The 20468-nt window shown below is 43.8% G+C and overlaps 1 protein-coding gene across 1 annotated transcript in view; it reads right to left on the bottom strand.

Moving 5' to 3' along the window:
* Nucleotides 1-20468, bottom strand: part of TTYH3 (tweety family member 3) — a 74274-nt gene that overhangs the window by 13765 nt on the left and 40041 nt on the right. The window contains exons 3-8 of the mRNA XM_080619100.1: nt 13528-13639; nt 12657-12877; nt 11804-11899; nt 9223-9295; nt 8799-8874; nt 681-736 (exon numbers count right to left, since the gene is read on the bottom strand). Coding sequence (XP_080475226.1) covers nt 681-736; nt 8799-8874; nt 9223-9295; nt 11804-11899; nt 12657-12877; nt 13528-13639 — 634 coding nt within the window. The remainder of the gene's footprint in view (nt 1-680; nt 737-8798; nt 8875-9222; nt 9296-11803; nt 11900-12656; nt 12878-13527; nt 13640-20468) is intronic.

Below are 20468 nucleotides of genomic sequence, written 5' to 3'. Positions count from 1 at the left end.
CTTACCCCACCCTTTAAAACAGAGGAAGACAAGACTTAAAAAATCCTAAATATAAATGGTGAAGCAGCTGGTGTCTGCCAAACGGTAGGTGGTGTGGGTTCATTCTGGCCTCTGATACATAAGACAAAGTTTGGGATGGACCCAGGTGCTGTTCTTCAGCCCCCACACAAAAGAATAATGACTCACATTTATACTTCAGGGTACAAACCCTTCAACATCCAAAGGATTTAGGAGGCATGTGTGAGAATCACTCCCTCACATTCTGGGAGTGAAGCATTGCCACTGTTTAACCTAAAAGAACCTGCAAGAGATTCAAAGCATGATGTAGTTTCCCACTCTGGCATTAATTGTGGGTGCTCTTTCTTCATGTTGCTGCTCTTAGAGTGCCATATAAACAGAGATGCCACAAACAGCCATGGTCCTCACCACATTACACACAGGCCCTTCTAAGAGGGCATCTTGGAACTGAAACTATGCAGGTAGGGATGAAGTTGGAAAAAACCACTCACTAAATCACAGTGCCACCTCTTGCACAGCTGGGAAGTAGCTACCAAAGCTTTACCAACAGGTGGAGTGCTCCATAAAGCTAACACCTTGCAATTTGCTGCATGCTGGCATCAAAAGCATTTAACCTATACCCTGCAGGATGCTGAGAGTGGGTGAAGGATGCTTATACTCACCTGCTGGAAAGGGTTGGGGTATCCAGCACTACAGGTCATGTAATAGCGGAGAGTATCTACAAAGACAAAAGGACAGTCATTGTTCCAGTATACTGGAATAACACACTGTTCCAGCTTTGCAGCATTATACAACTGCCACAAGGGAGGTGTTCAGTTCTGAAAGCAATACACAAAATGAAAATGCAATATAAATGGAATCACTTCCATCTCCCCATGTAGGATTACAGTGCGTGGATGGCACTAGAGAAAGGGATGTAAGCTGTCTTTGGGGAGAAAACTGAGATCTGTTTTCTTGAAGAGTGAAAGGTAATGGGTTTTTCCCACTTAAATACTTAGATGAAACATCCAAACAGAAGTCAGCACTATCCACTGTATAAACATAAGACCTCAGTCTAGGATATATCCAACTGGATGATTAATTTCTGCAACTTCTGAGTGTCAGAATACCATTCTACAGACACTTAAAGCAACTACAGGCTGCTGTCTAGGGCACATAGCAGAGAGAACTCAACTTTCAGCCCGTTCAGTTCACCAGCAAGGTCACTACACAGCCACAAAATACTAGCACAGGACAGGTAGTAACAGTGATATAAATACAGGCTGCTATCAAAACAGTGTGCTGTTGGGCCAAAGGAGGTGCACGCACACATCTTGTGCTACCCAATGCTGAATATACCACTTCCCAAACATAAGTTCAAGTGTTTGAAAGAAAAAAGGGCAAAAGACCCCCCACCAAAATCCATCTTCACAACTGGGGATTCTTCTGTCAAGTTCAAGGATAGATTGGTTTTAGGCAGTGTTCTGTAGAAGAACATGAGAAGTCCTCCTAATTCAAGAAAGTCTTAACTTACTAATATCATCTCCTAAAAATGGTGCCACTTTGAAAGCAAGTGAGGAAATGGATGGAAAAAGTTCTTGTTTTTCTGACACGTATTAGTGATGAACATGTAAATAGTAGTCTGTGTGCTGATGGATATGCAATTGCACACAATTAGATTTTAATTAGAAGTCTTCAATTAAACTTTAACTAAAAGAGTGCATGTCATTTGCTTTGCATCCTTCTTTTGACTTACGTAAAGAAGGCATTTTCAGTATTGAGTCAATAATGCAGGCTTCATCAGGGAAGAAAGCTCTTCCCATGCACTAGGATAACAGCAACATGTTACCTGCTCAGGGAACCTCAGCTTCTTTGCTGGTGACATCCCAAAAGTTAGTCTTAACACTCGGCAGCTTTACCAGTAATCCTAGTACAATGAAGACATACCGATAAACTTCCAGATATGACCTTACAGTGCTCTGCTACCAGCATCATTTATTTACAGGCTTGAAGACAGCTATATTGCTCCTCATTCAGATATGTATGAAACCAGCCTGATGCCCTCATAAGCCCTCCATAATACTATACCAACTGCCAACATGCCCAAATTACAAATAAGAGGCTTTGCCCCTGCCGTTCTCAATAATGCCATTGAGGAAGGGAGCTCTGAAAACTTATCATCTGGATGCCTTTAGATTATTTCTTAGACATTTACAGTTCTTCTTCAGATGAATAAAGGCATCAGCAAAGTCAGCAGGTTCTTTAAAGTGATGTTGGCTTGGTAAAGAATACAAATGCCCCAAAACACACATATCTTCTGCGTTTCCCCCCGCCACTAGCATCCTTTTCCCCATTCTCTTTAATCTTCTGTGACTTGCAGTCACAAATATTGCAAGCTGCAAAGCTATATTCAACAGCCCCAACTCAGAAATCAGCAAAAGGCACCACCACAAGAAGCAGAGCTGTAAAGGAAGCAGACTTGATTGTATCCTGACTTCCCATAAATATTGAACACACCTTTGGGCAAGCCAACACACTGGAGACCAAGTGGTACACCACAGCCTGTCAGCTCCTGCACGCTGGCAATGCAACCTGACAGCTGGTATTTATAATTCATTAGCCTACTTTGGGGCAGCTTCTGCCAGCTGCTCCATCTCCCTCCCACCAACTCTTTCTCTGGGATGACCTGCATCTCCCCAGCCAAGCCTCCGAACAGCAATGGGCAGCAGGAACTGCTTTGTGTGCCTCACTGTGGCCAGACCACACAAGCAACTGTCCACAACTGCTGAGCCAAAGAAAGGACTGCTCCTCGCAGGCTCATAAATCACACTCAATGGTGATGGGAAAATGGATTAAAATGCACCTGTGCTGACAGAACAGCACAGCAATCCACAGCATCACACATGGTCTGCACCAAAAGAAGCGTGACCAGCAGTTTGAAGGTGATCCTACCCCTCTACTCTGCTCTCGTGAGACCCCCCTTGCAGCACTATGTACAGTTCTGGTGTCCTCAACACAAAAAGGACATGGAACTGTTGGAACAAGTCCAGAGGAGGCCACGAGGATGATCAGGGGAGTGGAGCACCCCCCGAATGAAGACAGGCTGAGAAAGTTGGGGCTGTTCAGCCTGGAGAAGAGAAGGCTGCGTGGAGACCTCAGAGCAGCCTTCCAGTATCTGAAGGGGGCCTACGAGAATGATGAAGAGGGACTCTTCATTAGGGACTGTAGTGACAGGACAAGGGGTGATGGGTTCAAACTTAAACAGGGGAAGTTCAGGTTGGATATAAGGAGGAAGTTCTTTACTGTGACGGTGGTGAGCTGGAACAGGTTGCTCAAAGAAGTGGTAAATGCTTCATCCCTGGCAGTGTTCAAGGCCAGGTTGGACAGAGCCTTGGGTGCCATGGTTTAGAGTGAGGTGTCCCTGCCCATGGCAGGGGGGTTGGAACTGGATGATCTTAAGGTCTTTTCCAACCCTAACTATTCTATGATTCTATGATTTCACCACCTATTTATTTTAAACCAACAAACCACTATAAGTTTCTCTTAGGCTTTCACAGTGGTATCAGTTTTACATCACCTTTGTAAGTGCATTCAGTTGCATGACATACTGCTAATAAATAGCTCTAGAAATGTTTCTTGAGGGCCTTTGGATCACCCCTGGTGGGCAGATTACAGAGAAGAGTTCCCAATATCATCATAGTTTGCAGCTTGTAAGCCCAGGATAAAGATTGCTGGTTACAAGTGAAGTAAAAAGCAGCACAGTGAAGTGTTTCCCTTGCTTGCCCCTGGAAGGCAGGATCAACAAGGCTTCACTGTGGTAGCACTGTCTTTGCAGCTGACAAGTGTGACACTGTACATAAAACGTGCTTTCCAAAATGGTAAAGACAGCAGGAGCAGCTTTCCCCTGCACTGAACCCAGCACGCTAATAGCTGTGGTGCTTCAAAGCCAAAGCTACAACAGACAGTAAAGCTGCCTTAAAGTGATCATACACTGCAAAGCCTGGAAATCAAGAGGAATGTGACCCCTGCCTCCACACCGCCAGGCTGGGAAAGAGGAAAGAGCAGGAGGCACCTTCACCAGTTTTAAACCTGGTGGAAGCTATCCTGTACACCCCCAAACCTCCCATTTCTGTCCAGAAAACAGCTACACTAACCCATCATTTGCACTCTAACAGCTCCAGGCAATCCCTTCCTATAATTATCTTTCCGATGCATTTTCCTCTCAAGGAAAATTCCTGAAGGTTGGATGCAATTTTTGAAGCCAGCCTTTAGGCAAACTAGTTCACAGCAGAAGGGTTAGGCAGGGTCACATTTGCAGCTGCCTATGCCTGCAGCAATCCCCCTGACCCACTCTTTTAGTGCACAGGCAGTGAAGGAGCAGAAGGCAGGGAAAGGAACTACCCAAAATGCTTTATTTTTGCAAAATCTGGGTTTCCTAGAAAGGAAAGTAGAGCTGCCTGCTAAAGACAGCTTCAGCTGCTAGAGCTACTTATTGCTTTGCAGCCATGGAGACTTACTATTCACTTCAAAGCCCAGCTGAAATGCAAAAATGGCATTATGCACCTGCCAAAAGGCAGTGAGAAGGTCTGTAGGGTAATGAGCAGATCCTAGCTGGAAAAACTCCTCACACCTAGAACCGCTTTTCCCAGCCCTACTTGAGCATTCTCTAAGCATCTCACATTTTACATATACACCCAGATGAGACTGTCTCTGTGGGTTCAATCAGCAGAGAAAGCTGAAGTCTATCACCTCTGATGTCAAAGGAAGACATGCCTTTTGGCCAGATTCTCGTGCCCAGGTAAGATGTTCTCCACCAGGAATTTCGTTTCCCTAAGGCAACATTCTGACAGCAAAGGGGCAGATCTGCATAGCATTTATATGAGAAAGCTCTGCCTGTTGCTTAGACAGATTGTGCCTTCATATTTGATTATATGTAATAAGTCATCTGATAATAACACAACAACAGTGAAAAAGGATGAAACTAGAAGATGGCCTCCTGCTTTGAAAATAAACATCTTGGCCGCACCAAGTCTTTTGACTAACAGCAGGAACCGATTATACAGACACTGTTCAACTCCATTGGCTTTATCTCAATTAATGAATACTGGATGAGTTAGGCACATATATCAGCCTCTTCTGCAAAATGATTTAAGTCTTTCCTTCTCCAGGAAACCTACATTAAGGCTCTTTGCTCCCTGTTCTCCTCCCTCCCTCCCTTTTCTTAATGCAGCACATTTTATCTACAAAACAAGGAGATCAGCTGAAAACATGACAACAATAATAATGCACTTGGTCAGATTATTCTCAGCTCCATTAATTCTATCTAGATTTGCAAACAGAAATTAATAGACAAATAGGAATATTAACATTCTAGTTGCCCAGTATCCAACTCTGCTGGTTTTGGCTGGGGTAGAGTAAATTTTCTTTACAGTTGCTGATATGGGGCTGTGATTTGCATTTGTGCTGGAAACAGGGGTGTTTTAGTGACTGCTGAGCAGTGCTTACACAGAGCCAAAGCCTCTTCTGCTCCTCACCAGCGAGGAGGCTGGGGATGCACAAGGAGTTGGAAGAGGACACAGCCAGGACAGCTGACCCCAATTGACCAAAGGGGTATTCCAGACTATACAATGTCATGCTCAGCATATAGAGCTGGGGATGAAGGAGGAAGTGGGGAAATTGGGAGTGATGGCATTTATCATCATCCCAAGTCACTGTTACCTGTGATGGAGCCCTGCTGTCCTGGAGATGGCTGAAAACCTGCTTGACCTGACCTGGCAAGTGATGAATTGAGTCCTTGCTCTGCTTTGCTTGCCTGTGTAGCTTTTGCTTTACTTATTGAATTGTCTTTATCTTAACCCACAAGTTTCTCACTTTCACCCTTCCCATTCTCTCCCATCCCACCAGGGGGAAGTGAACAAGTGGCTGTGTGGGGCTGAGTTGCTGCCTGGGGTTAAACCATCACAGCACCACAGTTATTCTTCTGTGAAAACTACTATAACTATCACCAACATAAAAGCACTGCAAATACACCAATCTCCCATCTAATCAGGGGGAAGTGAGAAGCATTCACCTCTGTTTGAATGCCAGAGCAGAGGGCTGGGAATATTACAACACGTTATATTTAAAAACAACAACTAAGAATAGCAATTAAAGGGAAAAATCAACTGAGCACTACAAAGCTTCTTAAAGTTACTTGTTGGTTCTTCTATCCTTAAAAATATATGGCAGCACCTAGCCCAGTATGTGACATGCCGAAAGCAGGTACCTAGGCAAGACTGAGTGCCCTCAGGGCATGAGGACAAGAGTGCCCTCTCAGCCCAACTTCTGCAGAAGTGATTCCCAAGGTAAATGTGATTGCTAAATGTGATATATATATTCTAATTCCCAATGGATTTTTCTTTCATGGATGATCTGAGCCCTTCCATCCACTCACACTCTTAGTCAGCTCTTTTCTGAGCTGAAAAATTCATGGTCAGGTAAACTCTGGTTTCACTCTGATGGAACTATCTGCCTCATCTGTCTGTACTCTTGTTAATGTTGGAAAGCATTACCCAAAGAGCAGAGGCAGCAAACCAGAGAGTGTGAAGATTCCATGCACTAGAATAATGACCCTTCGAAGAAGCCATCTTCCTCCAAGAGGACCACACTTGATGCTGGCTCCAAGCTGCCTGCCCTGCCTCCTCAAGCTCGCCACTCTTGGTGTATATATGGCTCAGCTGATGACAAAGCAGCTGCTACAATTTACAGCCAAGCATGTTAAGGGATACCAACACTTTTAAAGATGTTTCTAAGGAGTGTCATTGAGCAGTCCCACACTGCATCGTGACTTTCCTTTCTGCTCAGGTGCACACGAGTGTCCCGACTTTGGAGATCATGAGCTATTTCCATAGCTTCCTGATCACAAACTATGACACAGCAGTGACAATCCACATGGGAAAGGCAGAACATTGGATCATCTCCCAGCCAGCTGCCTAGTGCAATGGCAGGCTCAGAAGTTAGACTGATTTCCCTCTGAAAAAAAGAAAAGGCGATGAAGAACACGCAGCGGCTGCTTGACAGCAGGGAGCTGACACACCAGCCTCCCACAGAAGGGGCCACCCTTCCGACTCAAGCCTGTGACAACACCTGCTCTTCCTCCTCTTCAGCGTTTCGCTTGGACCCATTCACTGTTATTTATGGAGCCTTAACAACTGTTAAAGGCGGTGGTGCTGTCAGAACAGCCTGATTTCACCCGGAGGAGTTGGCTGTCCCTGCCCGGGGAAGCAGGAGGAGGGACAGAATGTCAGTCCTACACTCACTGTTAGGAGCCAAGGAGACAAGGACAACTGAAACAGAGAAATTGCACAAAGGGGTGTTTCTTCAGTTCCCCAGGGTCAATCTAACTGTTACCAAACACGCTCCAGAACTCATTTGGGCAACCAAATTAGAGCCAAGTATTTCCCCTTGGCCTCACAGACCTGTTTGTCTCCTTGAACAACCAGAAGACTAGCTTGGTACCTTGGTGCCACTTTGTCACCTTCACAGCCAAGAGAGGATTTTCATTTTGTGTGGTGATAAACACTCATTCTCCTCCCTTATTGCATTTCTTTGTTACAAAGAGAGCTGCCTGGCTCTCTTCTCTCCTTCTCGGGAAATCAATAAATAAGGCATTCCAAAAATAAGCTGCAGAGTGATAATATCAACTTGTACATACTCTTTTATACTGCAGTCTGCCTCCAGACAAACAGTCCTTATTGCTTCCAATCCCTGCATCCTCAGCCATAGCTACCTACCTAATTTCTGATCAGTTGCACAGTGAGAGGCAGCATTTGGCTAAGCACCCAGCCATACACTAGACCTTCTGTACACACGGCAAAGATTCTCTGATTCCACTAAATAAGAACTAGGGAAAACACAGATGGCTCCTTTTGCATATCGGCGTCATTGCTTATTTGTGTTTCATCATACAGAGGAACTATCAGGGGAGAGAAGGTAGGAGAAAAATTAACTTTTATCTAAGCATCAAACTCAGTCATGAAAAATCCTTTTCCTTTCTAGCACTTACAGTATCTCTGCTGGCACTTTCTTGTTAAGCCACAGTTCTAAATGCCACTTTTGCCCCCCACTGAGGTCCCAACTGGAGGCACCCCTCATCTCACCAGTAACTTCAGTCTAGATTAGGAACCACAAACCCAAAATCCATTAGTACTTCAACTGCATGCCACTGTGATGGAAGCATCTTGCTTTAAATGGAACAGGATAAACAAAAATACTGCATTTATAATGGAAAGGGAAAAATCATACTTATTTGTGGCACTTTCCATTTATTTACCCTTTAAATTAAAGAAACTATTATTTATAGCCTCCATTAAGAAAAAATATAGATATTTGTTGATAAGAGATGTAAAAATTACTATTCTAGATTCAGGAATACAAGAGCAAGTTTTAAAAATGACAACTCAAAGTGCACGTTGCTATTGCCACACTTCTGCCACTTAGAGAGTAGAACAAGATTCAAGAGTGCTACACTTAAAGCAGAATAATCCAGAGACTTCAGTTGTTCCATTTTATGAGTTATTTCCAAGACAGAAGAAAGGTTCTGAAGGCTCTTCCGACAAAACTGTACATGTACACTTCTGACCAGGGTATAAATGCTTCCTTGGGAAGACATTGCTTTTCCAGAGCTCCACACCCATATGCTCTTCCCACTGTGTGCAAGCTCCTCTGTCCCAAACACAGCCTTAAATTCTCAGCCCCTGCCATGCTGTTATGTGACAGCTGGAGCCACAGTACCCTGTGTCAAAGCCAGTCCCAGCACTTACCAGCACTAAGCACTGCATTCTCTTCAACCACTTTGGAGACATAAGCATCAGGGTTAATACAGAAGTCACTGGAGCCCTAGATAGATGCAAGACGAAAGGGAAAAGGAATATCAAAGAACACCAGTATCAAAGAACAGTTGAGCCAGGTTAACATCAGGGAACTCTCTACTATGGTCGTGTTTCAGATGCTGAAGTCTCTCATCGTCACCCCCACTAGCACTGCTTTACACAACCACAGCAGTGCTGGAGTACCAGCTAGTGCATCACACCACAGAGAAAGGAGGAGCTCTCCACTTTTCATAGATGGAAATTGCTAGGACAGCTACTTAGAACAAGATATGCTATAAAACACAGTGTAACATTAATCTCATAACTGATAAACCTGCAGCAAAGGTTGAATGGGACTTGGATCAGAGCCACTTACCACAGCGACAGCCAACTCCAGACCCAGGGATCCCCAGCTGACAATCAGGGCAAACACCCCAAGCAAGCACACCCTGCGGGAGACAGACAGATGGCAGATGTAGCAGCTCTGATTTCAAGCAGATCCTTTCACAAGATGTATTATTTGGAGTCCAAACCAATTGCCAAACCCAAAGTTATCTTCAGATAAACCATCGCCTTTTATATGAACAGCAGCAGAGAAGTTTATATCCAACTCTCGGTTCCCATGCTACCTGGCCCTGGGCCTGCAGGGAAGGAAGAAGAGGCTGGAAGCAAAGTCTTATCCTGCTTCTAGCAGGGAAGCCAAGGCACAAAGACACAGGGGTGGCTGTAGGGAAGGCAGATCAGCAGATGGATGACTGCAGTCCCACTGCTTTCACCATTCCCATTCTGGACTTTAATTACCAGGTCCAAAGATATTCAAAGGAAAAAACCCCAAAACAACCTGATCCAAAAATCAGACAAACCCCTCCTGTTTCTAGAATAAACAGGCGGTTGTTAGATGTAAGCACTGTATGGCTAAGACAGTGGGAGGGAACACTCAGTCTCTGTTAGGACATCTGCCTTTGGTTCCAAGCAGCACCTGAGCATCCCACAAAGCCCCAGGAAACAGCTGCAGACAAACAGTTCAGAGCAACAGCTGAAGTGCCTGGAACTGCCATGTGAGTCCATCTCTTCACAGGTTTCAAAGTTCTGTTCTGAGAGCTAGACCTCCTTACCAACAGAAACAGAGGGAAGTGGCTGCTATCAAGCAGATAGAAGGCAGAGAGACGGCAGAGCCCTGGTCTCAGTGATGTTGAGCTACCACACACCAGTGGAAAAGGGCTTTGCACTTTCCCAAACGGTGCATTAGCTCTTCACCTTTGCTGTCATAATGAGTATTAGAGATGCTTAGGCAAAAGCGCTCCTCAACTCCCTCAGGTCCAGCGGTACAGACTAACAAGCAGTTTCATTTTATGTATCCCTATCTTCAAAGCCAAGGGACACCGGGTTGCTCTCTCAGGGATACCTTTTCCTTCAGGCTTGGAAACATAAAAGCAGGTTCCCTCTCACCCACACCCTGAAGAAAACAAAGCAAAACCTCCTCATAACCAAGATGTTTTTTATTCAAACCTAGTGCTAGCATCTCTGTGAGGAAAGGACATCTCTTTCTTTCTGTTGTATTTGTCTCATTGAAGATTAGAGCTGTGAAAAATAAATCTATAGGTCTCCATTAAAAAGAAATCTACCCTTCAGTCTACCAGTTTATTTTGATTTTGAGTAATCCCTATTCTGTGAATGGATTCTGCTCATCGTGCAGAAGTAATGGAGCTTCACCAGACTGACCCCTTTGCAGCACTGTGGAGTGAGACACTAAAGACTTTATTGTACTTTTTCCAAATGGATGGAAAAAATATTATCCAGGGATCAGCACGGTTCTGTGGTTTTATGACACACAGACAACACAGCTTGGTGCCTCAGCTGGGCAAGGGTAATCAATAAGACACATTTGTTGTTTCATCTTAAATGAAGATGACTGGGTCAGTAACTGATTGTTTGGCTGAAAGATCTAAAACTGGCATTTCACCATCTTGCTTGGCTGTGATACATTTGCTTCTTTATGCCATGTGCTCCCTTTGGGGAATGCCTTAATATGAACTTTTGGCTAACGGGGAATGAGATTCTAATTTAAACCCTGGGTTTACCATCTGTGCATACACACTTGGACTTTTGTCTGTATAACCTGCCAGGTATGAAGTCACCTGGCAAATAATAAACCTGAATATGCATTCCAGTTATTCAAATGGCATCACCATGTACCGGGATAAACTCTTGGCCACGTCAGTTGTCAAACTGTCGCTGCGTTTACGATACCAGATCCTTTGCCAAATGTGCCAAGCTAAACCAAGCTACACAATAGGGAGAGGAATATTTGCTCTTGTAATGGGGCCTGAGCATTGCTGCATTTGCAGTGCTTTTTAGAAATAGGCATGCATTAATATTGCAGTACCATGGCAACAAGACTCCTCCTCATAACTGTACAAACCATTGCTTGTTCTCAGTTTAACATTGCTTGTTCTTCAGGTATGACAGCCAAAGGTAAACAAGAGCAGAGCATGACACAAAAGGCATGCTACCAGGTCGTGCAGATACATGCAGTGCTCATCAGCATGTAACAAATGCCTTCACAACTGTAGAGAATTAAAAGGAGATTTTTAAATCCTGTAAATTTAAGGGAGGATAGTCACATTGCTACCTTCCAGCAAATGGAGGCTACCAAAGCTACGCACTGGAAGGTTAGACTGCCCACATGAGTTCCTCATCTTGGATGAGACGGCAATGGACACCGGCACTATTGCATTTCATAGCTCAAGAACCTTCCTGCGAAGATCTCTCAGACTTAGCCCTAATCCTACCCACAGAGCTATGCTCTACAAAGTCTCTTTACGTTGAGAAGCTCATTTAAGAAGTTCAGTCTCAGAAGTCCTTGATATCAACTAACAACAACTTAGAGGTTTAAACTAGTAGGCACTTGGATTAAGATGGCCTTCCTTATCCTCTGTGCCTGGGTCAGGACTTACCCCATAAGAATGGCCCTGGAGTTTCTAATGAGCCCAAAGAGCACCAGCAAACATATCAGGACATGGAAGAGGAGCAGGCCCAGGTATCCCAGCCACCTGCAGCAAACAGAATACATAGTCTGCAAAGGAAAACTGGTGTACAAAAGGCGCAGATCAACAAGTTAGTGTGACTCATTGGAAAAATGTAGCCCTTTTCTTTAAGTAAAAGCCACCACTAATGATTAATGTCCAGGGAGCTCTGGATACTTGCTGGGTCTAGAGTCAAAGCAGGTAAAAACGTTTACGCAACATGGCCAGCATGCACAGTTGCTGAGAAACGAGACTGCTAATCTTGTTCTTGTGTAAAGTTATATGCAGCTGGACACCATCAAGTGAAGAAGAGGCACTGCATCTTCTTGAATTCCCTAGACATCTGTTAGAAAATGCTTATTTATTCCACATGTGTGGACTGAGGTTTTATTTCGTGGAATACCGCTGATGCAATCTTTTATTAAATATGTTTAATAAAAAGGAACATTAGCATGTGCTGTTAACTTATGGAACCAGTCCAGTTTTCTACTCTAGCTACTGTGCCACGCAACTACAACACGCTGATTAGGACACAACAGTAACTCTCTCTGTGGCTGTTTTTTCCCCAGTGTTAGAACAAGCTACACATTCAGAGTGAGTTTCCCTTCAGCTGGTAATAAACACAGTTAAGAAAAAAGCTGTGCCACATTTTGATCTAAACTGAATGCAATTTTGCTGTAAGAAACAAATGAACTAAGTGAGCCAACAGCACCTGCCTCCAGAAGACGCACATCATTGTTGCAAAACAGATGCTACTACATCTACACTACAGCATGCTACACACCTGTACCAGTCATAGAGGTCAATCTGAATTGCCAGCTCCTCCAGAGACAGCTCTTCATTCTTCCAAAAGGGGATCTCAGTTGTTTGCCTGACCAGCTCATCCAAGAGACCTTGCAGTTTCTGGATAACATGCAGGTAGTCGGTCTGCTTTGTGAACATCTCCTCCAGGACAAGCAAGTTTGGTTCTGCTGTTTGGTTCAGGGCCACTGCAGTATCTAGTACCTGTATTATGGGAATGTAAGAGGGAGGAAAAAAAAAAAGATGGCAAAAATGAGATAAATAATTAAAGGACAAGAAGTCAAGGAAGTAAAAGAGGATTCATTCTTACCAGCAAGTCATGGACAGCTACCATATTACCAGTCCTCTGTCCTAGAGGCTCAGACTGCTTACCCTTCAAAAGCAACTTATAAGCATCTATAAAATAATTTGTTTGAAAGTAGTCCAATAATAGCATCTCAGCTGAACCTTTAACACATGCACACATTTAGCTGCCATCAGGGTCACAGAATGATACCATGAAATTAGAGGCAGCACAAGAACAACTGATTGTGCCAAAATGATACATTTTACTAAGAGATTTGTCTGCTTTGGCCTGCCTCCTCTTCCGGGTGTGGAAGGCGGCTGATCAGAAGCTGTTTATAAACCTAGCAAAGGGAAGACTTCATTTAACAAGCTGTGTTTGCTTTGATATTTTTAGAAGAGCTGAAGCAATCACCACTCAGCTAATGGAAATTTTAGCACATCTCTAAACGCAGAGACTAACAAAAAATAGGAAGAGATACAGGCACAGCCAGATTCAAGAAAAGAGGTGCTGAGCAAGTCTGCTCATTCCCACACTCCCTCTTTGCTAGCACATCTCTCCTAGTGCTTACCCTGTCCTGGACACCAGCCACAGTGCGGTTTGCATGGCGTAGCGAGTACGTCAGCCGGTGAATGCCGTCACTGGTCTCTCCATTCCCATAGAAGCCTACAGCAATTCCAGCACTGCAGAGAAAGAAAGGGCAGAGTTAGAGCTAAATGGCAAGCTATATAATGCATGGCTTACTGCAACAGCACCCTTGGTAATCACATCAGCACTTGCCACAGAAAGGGAAGACTCATAGAATCATATCGAAGACACACAGAATGGTTTGGGTTAGAAGAAACCTTAAAGATCATGTAGTTCCAACCCCCTGCCATAGGCAGGAACACCTGTATGCCTCCCTAAGAGAAGCTGGGGTCATGCTCCTCAGCAACCACTAAACAAATCACCTGTAAACGTTTGCCTGTGTTTTCCACTCAGCCATCAACTCCCTATATAGTGTCCAAACGATGAACAGAGGAACACCATCCCTTCTCAGTATGTAGGTTTCATTTATGGTACAATAATGAAGATCTGTTGCAGAATAAGCCAGCCAAGCAGCTCTCCAGTGGCTCCTCCAGGAGCTACCATTGCTATGTCAGGGGACACATGCGTTCTCTGGATGTAAAATACAGATTGTTTCATTAAATTTCTTAACAGCAGGACACAAAGAGCTTGCATTGACTACTATCCCATGATGGTGGTTCCTCCGTATTTTCCATGCCTTCTACACTCTGAACTATCTATGAACCTCATCTATCTTGATTTATCTTCCCATTAGAAGCATTTGTGTCACACTGACTTAGAGTACTGGGAAAGAAGGCTTAATAACTTACTGGGACAAAAGGCTTATTTATTGTTAAAGCAAATGAATTTCAAGCTTGTGGACACAATTCAGCTCCAGCTGCTTAGCAAATTACCACCTATCAGATGATTTGCCATAACTGTCCACACATATCAGCCTGCCCCAATTATGAAGTAAACCATATTAGCTTAAGCCTCACTTAAAGGGGGAAGATCCTGTAAATGAGTTGCAACCAGCAGATAATCTCATGCAAGTCAGTGATACATCTTCTATTAAGACATCACTGCAGGAACTCACAGTTCCTCTTCCCAAGCCCATTTTATCTAATAATAGAGGAGGAAAGAGCTTGTGAAGGGGTCACACAGCTAAACTCAAGGCAAAAAAAGCCATTACCAAGATATAAAATTTCTATTCTTGTGCCACATTTAGTTTCAGAGCTCCAGGATCTGTTCTGGGAAGGTTCTCACAATACCAGGGTTGTGTCTGTGGTATTGGAATGGAAGGTGTTGGTGGTTTTGGTGTAAATCTGAAGTTATTCTGGACAAAACGGTTTCTTCACAGTTTCTTCTTGTGCTTGAGTTACAGCACTACGCTCACAGAGTTGGTTTGAAGGGGGAATAAAAGAGGAAGGAAACAAGCCAAAACCCAGCTTTCAGAACAAGCAAGCATAGTGCCTTTGTTTAACAGGAAGGGCCACTAAAGGATATTAAGCATTCTTCACCAGCACCACCACCCAGCTGGGAAATGAAGCCAAGCAAGCAAGCCAGAGCGGGCTTTGTCTTGATAACAGACCCTTGCAGATTTGTTCTGGCACACACATCAATCCACAGTCCAAACGACTGTTTCTGCTCTTGCTCCTCTGATGCAGGAAGACAGCATCCATCCCTCCTTGCCTGGGTTCATCCACTTCAGACAGACCAATACAGTTCACATGGCTGCATTTTTACTTTCTCCTCATAAATACAAAAAATAGAAGCAAAGATCACACATTGGAAGTGGATCCACTGTGAAAATCTGTGTGATGCTTTTTCCAACAACCGATTCTCCACAAATTATAGAGAGCTCGGCCCATAAAAACCTCAGCTGGAGAGTCTTCCAGGGACAGTAGGCAGCCTACATCATATCTAGAAAGGCAGCAAGTCTGTAACTCTTAGCATTAGTGTTAATAGAAGAAATTATCCTCTTTCTTCATGAGCACCATTCCTCAAACATTTTCCTAATGCAAATGATGTTGGTAATTAAAGAGAAAAACCCTTTGCATTCCTCGCTGGCTGCAGCTTTTATCAGAGCTGATAACACATGCCTAGGATGCACGGGGGCAGAGGGGATAAAAAAGACACACACACACTTCTTCCACTTAAGAGAGATTACAGAGCCAGAGCTATGCCCAGGATAAGGCAACTCAGCATCCCATGGCTTGAGTTTCCTCTTGTCTTATCAGAGCAAACATTCAGAAAGACCCTTCTGCTCTCCTAAGCAGCAGCAAACTTTAATAGTTGTTTCTACTACAGACACACAAATTCCAGAACATTCTTGACATTCAATATGCAGATCTGACCCTTTTAATTAGCGAGCAGTTTTTATTCAGCCTGTTACAGCTACTAGAAGCTTATTCTTTCAGCAAAGGCTTGGTAAGTGCCCAAAACCTGCTGTTTGGCTCCCAGCATTCCCAGCACAGTGGCACTGTTATGGTGGAAAAGACTCAGAAAGAGCACTCTGCAGTAGCAGCAGTCATCTTGCCCTTAAAGATGCAGCATAGATAGGCACATCAGTCAGTTTACTCAAAGGGACCATTTATGAAGTGCTAGCAATGACTGGCAAGTGACTTGAGACTTGTTACCCTGTTGAAGGCAGAACTAACCCAGCAGCCATCCCTAGGATTCCTATCCATCCCTGTGCAAACCACTGCTTTGACCTCCCTTAAACCCTCTAAGCAGTCACTACTCCTGAAAGAAAACACTAGAGCAATAGGAATTGGGATAAAAGCCATTTTATTCAAATAATAAATCCCTCTAGACATGCATCTCACACTTTCACTAGAAACTACACCTAAAGCATTAAGTTTTCCATTACTGCCCAGCAAAAGCCAGCTCCACATCCATTCCCTGTGCTAGCAAGAGCCAGTTATACTGCCATTCCTTCTCCTAGGAGCAAGCTGCACAGATTTGTGGCAGTTCCCCTTACTATCATGCTAGAGAGGGAAGGAAAACATCCCTGAATCCCAGGCTGGGGGTAGCTGTCTGGACCCACGCTGTGACTGAGAAGGGGGCAGAGCTGAAGGGCAGGCAGTGGGAGAGCTGCCAGTGGGGGAAGAGAACTGTTGCTGCTTAGTTTTCTGTTTGCATTTGGCTTCATCTAAATCCAATAGTTGTTTCAAATCCCTGCCTACACATGCTGGTGTAAGTTGCTATTGTTTAAAGCAGATTTAAGGATTTACACTAGTTTTTAACTACCCTCTATTTGATTAAAGAGAAACAGAGGGGCTTCATCTATTTAAGGGCATTCTTTTAAAGTAAAAATAGATCAACTCATCTTAACCCAATAGCGTAAGTCCTTGAGGTCAGGACAAATCACACGGCTTCTTGCACAAACCCTGGGGGCTCAGTAACCCCAGATACAGCTGATCCATCTCCCAGTACGGGATGACAAAATCCTCACCCAATGGGGAAGCCTGCATTTCTGTCACGCTGCGTGGATACAAGAACAGCATTCCTGAATGACACAGCTTTTTTCCACCCTAGCACCCTCTGGAAGATACTCCAACGCATTTTCAACGCTTCTATAGGAAAGTCATCTCCACTTCTGCTATTCTGGCTTCTGTCACACTCCCCTCCCGAGCACACACACACCTCTCCTGAATTCACGCTGTCCTTTCCTCGATTCCAAACCTACCTTTGTCATTCTTCTACCAATTCCATTACCCCCACCTCTCTCCTGCCTTAATTCTCCCTCATATTTTTAATGACAATCTCAGAAATCAATCTATCAAGCTCTTACAGGCCATTTAAGCTGCTCTGCTGTTCAATACTGCATTTAAAAAAGCCACTTGGCTACTCAGTCCTTTTGGTATGTTTTAGGAAACCCACTTATGTTAAGTCAAGAAAGCTGCTGAGCTTAACACTATCATCACTGGAGCACACCCACAGAAACACAGTAGGGAGACAGCAAACTGTACCAGCTCTTCAAACAGTTATATGACATGAGAGAGAAGAGCAGCATGCCATGATTTCCATGTATTCCTGTACATGCAACAGTACAGTTTAATGTGCTGCATGTTGTGTGCACACACTTCAGTATCACTTTTCAGCAAGCCTCAAGAAATCCAAGTCTGTGGAATAGCTTTCTGTTGTTTGTATGCAAAAGCCATATGGGCTTAGAACATCCCTTGATAAAGAACAAGAAATATCAAGTGCAATTCCGAATTAGCTTGCAACATGACCTGCAAAAAAATGTTTTGTGGATTGCTCAGGGTATACATGAACAGCAGAATGTTAATCTGATACAGTGAGTATATACATGCCTTCTGGTGGTGAGATCCTCCTGGTTTAATACCCACGCACAAACAGTGAAAACTCCTCCGGGTACCCAGTCACCAGTCTGAAAAGATGAACACTAGCCATTCACATCACATCCTTAGAAATGAATAATCTAACTACACCAAGTCATCTTTAATTACAGGAACTTCATAAGGAGAGCCCTTTTTAGACTTGATCTTCTCAGGAGGAATGTTAATTTGTCTGTCTAATTACCACCTTGCACTTTTGCACCAAGGGAAAGTGCTATTACTGGCACTTCAGAAAGCAAGTTTTCATCATCTATTTGTACCCATTTCTTTCAGGTATCTTCTCCACAAAGCTTCTTACCCACCTTCAGAGCTGAGCTCCCTCCTGGGAGAGTTAGGGTCACCTAAACTGGTGGATGAGATGATTTATAAGACAACTTCTAATACACAGAAACCAATCAAAACTGGTAAGTACTAGAAGTTACATAAGTATTCAAGGAGTAATCTAGGCAAATCATTCTTACTTTGTGGCTAGAACAACTGGAAACACTCATTAGAGAGACATTTTGTTGGAGAGCTCCTGTTAACCAGTTATCCCTTCTGCTGGCTCAGCAGTCTCCCTTTTGCTCAGCAGGAAATATCAAGTCATTAGGAAACAGTGATCCACAGCACTCAGCAGGATTCACAGTACAAACAGCCCTCTGGGATTATGTACTACGTAAATAAGCATGTACTAGGCACAGCTGGACTTAACCAGAGTTAAGTAGTTCTAGGAGAGGAAGACAAGATAGGTTAACAATAGTTAACTAGAGTTAACTAGTTCTAGGATAGAAAGACAGATCAGCTGCTGTTTGGAACCTCTCATTGCTTCAGCATCCATGCTACTTCCCTCCCCTTGCATATGGTGCTACAAACGGTTTCCCAGGTCAGCCTACTGTCAGGCAGACATAGCCTTATTCCCCATCACTCTGAGGCATCACAGCATCTGCCCGTCTGGCACTTCTGCTATGTGTAACACACAGCTCGGATAGGATAGATCCAGTGGACTAATCTTTAGCTGTTAGTATCTAACTGGGACTTCCTGCTAGCACAGATCAGATTCCTTGCTTGTCAGAAGCTGCATCTACATTCCCAGCCAGACAATGAGCACAGAGTGCCAAGAGGCGCCAGTTTGAGTGCACTGTGGTGTCCAGCTGCCGGAAAAGGGGCAGAAAACTGACCTCAGCTTTGCAGGAGAGCAGCAGCACTTGGACAGCACCTTCACTCACCATGGATGGTACCAACCTGCTATTACTCAAGTGCAACAACAACAGAATGGATATTTAAAACTAGATTAAAAGAAGTCAAGACATACTCATTCAATATCACTGTAGATTCAGGTAGAATCTTAGTTTTAAGGATACTCCTACATCTAATACTTGCAAAAACAAATGGTACAACAAGGATGAGAACCAATGGTTTGGATTTTGAGGAAGCTTAAGCAGTTTTCCAGCTGGCAGACTCGACTGGGAGTCACATCAAGTTTACCAGAATTTATATGCTGACCTTCCAACTTAAAGTTGTCTCACACATGCTGTTCTGCACACCTCCTTCTCACCCTTTCCACAATTAAAAACAATCAACTATCACACTCTGCAGCAGCTGCCCTGGACACACATGCTACTTTACAACAGCTAACAAGAGCCTGTAGCAGCAGCACAACTATAAATAGCATCAGTAAGAAAGGGTTAGGACCACAGCACTTTCAGTGGATTTGAATGGATGCAGCTGAAGCTGCCGAGATCACTAAAAAGAAAGGTGAATGAGGCTGAGATTTCTTCTTTGCAAGTTGTTTTCTGGTTTGCCTTTCCACTCCTATTTGCGTTCAGCAATGTACAGAAGAGCTCCCTGCAAAGATGGCAATATTGGCTAGTGCAGTAGATCTCTTCCTCAACACTGAGCCTCTGCCTCTACAGGCAAACCCATCCCTAGCTGCCAAACAGAATGTCTGCTCTGCAGTGTTTGTTCCAGATTTCAGGGGTTTTCTATTCTCTTAAGTATGTGCCTTGAAAGAACAAATATACAAATGCATTAGTAGCACAACATAGCTCTTGAACAGCTAAGCCTGGCCTTCACAGAACATTCTCACCTTCAGAAAGATCACATACCAAATCAGCAAATAAATACAAAAAACCATTGTTATCTCCTTTCTGAATAGTGGGCTGTTCTCAGACCTGCCAGCCCTGCAGAGGGGCAGTTAAGACCACTTGGAGTCTTGGGCAAGAGTAGATGATGCATGGGATTGTAAGAAATGCAGTGCTCAATCTCAGCAGACACATCCATAGAGCTCGTTCTGCTCAAGACAAAACAAACTAAGTTCAAGGCGCCTTCCAGAAGTTTGCAAGGATGTCCCTGTTTTCAGATGCTCCATCATTAACTTTCTAGGAAATGGGATCTTCATCCATGTAGACAAGAAAAACTCAAAACACCAAACCCAGAAAACAAACAAAATGTCAATTCTCTCCTTTTAACTTCTTCTGCACATGTTTAATTATTTAATTTCTCATTTTCAGAAACCCTTCTATTCACTTCACCTCCACAACCTTACATTGCTCACTCACAACATGAAATGTTACTCACACTAGCAGCATTACTAGCAACCCTTAGAGATGGTACACTAGTGCAG

This window comes from Psittacula echo, assembly GCF_963264785.1.
Source record: "Psittacula echo genome assembly, chromosome: 5".
Taxonomy (NCBI): domain Eukaryota; kingdom Metazoa; phylum Chordata; class Aves; order Psittaciformes; family Psittacidae; genus Psittacula; species Psittacula echo.
The sequence above is the reverse complement of the archived record's forward strand: the minus strand, read 5'-3'. Positions and strand labels throughout refer to the sequence as shown.